The following is a 3,958-nucleotide window of genomic DNA, read 5'->3' as shown; positions in this document are numbered from 1 at the left end:
TCACAGCATCTAGTTTTGATGAATCCACCGTTATCTCCTCAGCTTCTTTTTCAGTAAGGGAGAGGCGTTGAGAAAGGCCCTCCAAATCCATTCCCACCTCCTACCTACGCTACACACAGTCTAGAGGAAATCTAAAGATGGTGCAAAATAAGTTCTTGTACGAGACAGGAGATCAGGACCCCTACGTTTGGGAGAGCCCACAAGAGGAAGCATATTCAACTGACCTTAACAATGCTCAAAGTGTCGAAAGTTTTGACCATCTTAGAACTGTCCCAAGTTTATAATCTATGTACTTTTCAATTAGCTCCAATTGATAATACCTAATAATGGCTCAAACAATCAACTAGCGAACGACCGACTTTATGTGGAGCTCCTTCTTTAGGATCAAAAGACAGCCACTAGAATCACTTGATCCTTGAAGATTGTGAAACATTCTAATCATTAAGCTAATAAATATTTTACAAAATCAATAAAGTGAAGAGAGCGTGAGGGAGAAGGATTTCGCCCGAGTCATGGTTCTTGGATTCCTGCCATGTGTTTGGCTTATAACTATATATATATCTTATTATTAATAAGTGCCAATAGCTTGAGCTACAGTATTTTCGTCTAATATTTTTATTTTCAATTTTACCCTTAAATTTATTCCAAAATTACGGACAGTTTACTTTTATTTCTGTTTTGCCGATAGATGTTTTAGTCTTTTTACATTTATGATCTTTTACTTCTTCTTCAGCTCCCACTCATTTCTCACAAACCTCTCTCTCTCTCTCTCTCTCCCGACTATGGAGCTCTTCTCTGCCCAATCGTTCCTCCTCTTCTTCCTTCTTTCTCTTTACGTCTATCTCCTCTTTAACGGTACTTCCAAAAAGAAATCCATCAACAAAGGTTTTAAGTCGTACCCCATACTCAGAACGATGCCTGAATTTTTGCAAAACCGACACCGTTTTCTTGATTGGACAACAGAAACTCTCAGTAGCTGTCCCACAAACACAGCTATATTTCGACTTCCCAGCAAGACAGGTATCATCACCGCAAACCCATCCAACATTGAGCGCATGCTCAAGACCAACTTCGACAACTATCCCAAAGGCGACCGCTTCATAGCTCTTCTCCAAGATTTTCTTGGTCCAGGAATCTTCAACTCCGACGGAGAACTCTGGAAGGTCCAGAGAAAAACCGCTAGCTATGAATTCAACACCAAATCGCTGCGCCACTTTGTCATGGAAAACGTAACCCTGGAGATCAATACGAGACTTATTCCGATTCTAACAAGAGCCTCGGAAACAGCCAGCGTCTTGGATTTGCAAGACATTTTGGAGCGCTTTGCATTCGACAACGTTTGCAAACTGGCTTTTAACGTTGACCCAGGCTGTCTCGGCGGTGATGGAACCTCCGGAGCGGAGTTCATGCGGGCTTTCGAGGACGCTGCATCGCTTAGTTTCGAAAGTTTCATGTATGCCATCCCAGTTATGGCGAAGATTAACAAGTTTCTAAACATTGGACCAGAGCGAAGGCTAAGAAACGCAATCAAGACGGTCCATGAATTTGCGGATGATATTATTCAGTCGAGAGCGGAACAGAAGGTTGAAAAAGAAGCAGACCTATTGTCCCGGTTCATGGCAAACGAAGAAAACTCGCCCGAATTTCTCCGGGATATCGTCATAAGCTTCATTCTTGCAGGACGGGACACGACCTCTTCGGCTTTGAGCTGGTTCTTTTGGCTCCTGTCGTCGAGACCTAAAGTGGAGCGAAAGATATTGCAGGAGTTGGAAAAAATCCGAGTTCAGAATGGAAAAGATATAGGCGATTCGTACAGCTTTGACGAGCTCCGGTAGATGAGAGCTTCCATCTTTCTTGTGGGCCTGAATTGTGCAGATCTAGCTTCAGTGATGAGAAAGGCTAAAAGCTGGATGGTAGGCGAATCATATAAAGCATGGGTATTTTTGGTCCTTTAAAAAGTATGCCAGCCACACTAAGAAAAAATAAATAAACTTTTAGAAAAATATATAAATCACCTGAAATTAAAATGAAAAATACTATGCTTTATATTAACAGTTATAGAGTATATAAATATTATATATTTTTTAAAAAAATAAATCAATTTTTAATAATAAATTCTGTTATTTTGTTTTAAAAACTATATTGACATTACTCGATTTATAACTATATGCATGTGGAGGACAGCTTATTTTACTTACGTTATCATCTCGTTCAATGTGGGATCCATTATCAACTGTTGTTCTTTTGAAATTTGAAGAGAGAGAAACCTTTTGAGAGAGGTCATACCATCTTTCCTCTTCATAAATAGTGGACACCCATAATTAGAGGTGTCAAATGTATTAACATCATGTGTTAAAATATGTATAACATATTATATAGATTAATTTTAATCCGATTCTTTAATTTTATTGTGTCAAAATTTTAAATCTTAACACGATTTATTAACATAATAGATTGTATTGTGTCAATCTATTTTTTTTTAAAAAAAATAGAAGAGAACGTCAACATGCATTATTTTAAAAAGTTAGAAAATAATGCACCTCTTTAACTTCTTCTTCTAAAGACAAGGTTAGTGGCATGATTAGTTTCATGCTTTATATTTTGTCGGGAGATCTTTTGATAACTTTATTTAATGTAGAGATTATCGTGGATCACAAAGATAATGCATGATTATTGATCGAAATGAATAACTTATAAAAAAGAGGGTCCAACTTTGTTTGATTTTTCATCTTACAAAAAGCAAGTTTTGAAAATGACTCTAAAGAAAGAGTTGGTGAGATGTAGAAAAAAGGTGTTGTGCTCAATAATTCAACCCTTCACTTCTCCACTAAGAATTAATTTTTTTCTCTAGATCTCTCTCTCGCTCTGTATCTGAGAGATGCCAATAACAAGTATACTTCCCCAAAATCTTTTGGCTATAGGATACATGATGAATAATATCAATTTAGAAGGAATTAATCATGACCACATGCCAGAAAATAATTGTATTTTTAACTATTTCTGATCATGTGACATTTGTCATGTCATGCACGTATATATAATTTATTTAATTCAATCAATCAAAAACAACAACGACCAATTAAGGAAAAAGTAGACCTGATTAAAAATAAAAAATTTAAAAAAAATTGCCTAATCACTATAATGAGTTGATGCCTTAGTTGTTGTTAATCTTGATTCCATTATTATTACTACATGACAAACAGTATTATTACATTCATAAAATAATACAAAATAAATAGAGGAACATTTATTTATATGGATAATAACAAAACATACCTGGAGATAGAGGACAAATGAAAGATCAGTGGAAAATGAGGAGATCACGACCCAGCAAATCGAGGAGCACAAAGACAACGACACATGCAACAACTTTACTGTAAATGAATATATTATAAAACATCACACAACCACTCTGATAATATATCGAGGAGCACAAAGACAACGACACATGCAACAACTTTGCTGTAAATGAATATATTATAAAACATCACACAACCACTCTGATAATATATTATTATTTATTAAATAAGACTATATTAACATATCAAAAATTAATCTGTTAATAACGCACCTCTGTTTTGTAGGCATGATCATCACGTTTATTAATTTGTTAACTTTAGGAACTTTTTTTTGTATAAGTTTTTTAGTGTTTTTTTATTTTTAAGTCAAAAAGTTAATTAGGATGGTCCAATAATCAAAAGCAACCCGATGATCATCATGTTTCTCGTTTATAATTAATTAATAATATATAAATGAGATAGAGGTAGTACTCATGTTCGACGTGGTGAGATATTATATATATATATATATATATAGAGAATTAATTTGTGAGCTCGTGACAACACATGCCATACAACTAATTGTATATTCAAACTGTAAACTTCAAACAAATTAAAATCATAAGATCAAGATAGTATTGACAATATATTCTTTTTAAATATATATATATATATATAGA

At 34.6% G+C, this 3,958-nt stretch overlaps 1 protein-coding gene across 1 annotated transcript; it reads left to right on the top strand.

Moving 5' to 3' along the window:
* Positions 1 to 727: 727 nt before the first annotated feature.
* On the top strand, positions 728 to 2,413 carry LOC122315322 (cytochrome P450 94A1-like). Its single transcript, XM_043131178.1, has one exon. It carries the CDS (start codon positions 783 to 785, stop codon positions 1,833 to 1,835), a length of 1,053 nt encoding a protein of 350 aa, XP_042987112.1. The 5' UTR covers positions 728 to 782; the 3' UTR covers positions 1,836 to 2,413.
* Positions 2,414 to 3,958: the final 1,545 nt, after the last annotated feature.

This window comes from Carya illinoinensis, chromosome 7, assembly GCF_018687715.1.
Source record: "Carya illinoinensis cultivar Pawnee chromosome 7, C.illinoinensisPawnee_v1, whole genome shotgun sequence".
In the NCBI taxonomy this organism is placed as follows: Eukaryota; Viridiplantae; Streptophyta; class Magnoliopsida; order Fagales; family Juglandaceae; genus Carya; species Carya illinoinensis.
Note: the sequence above shows the minus strand (reverse complement) of the source record. Positions and strands in the feature narration are given on the sequence as shown.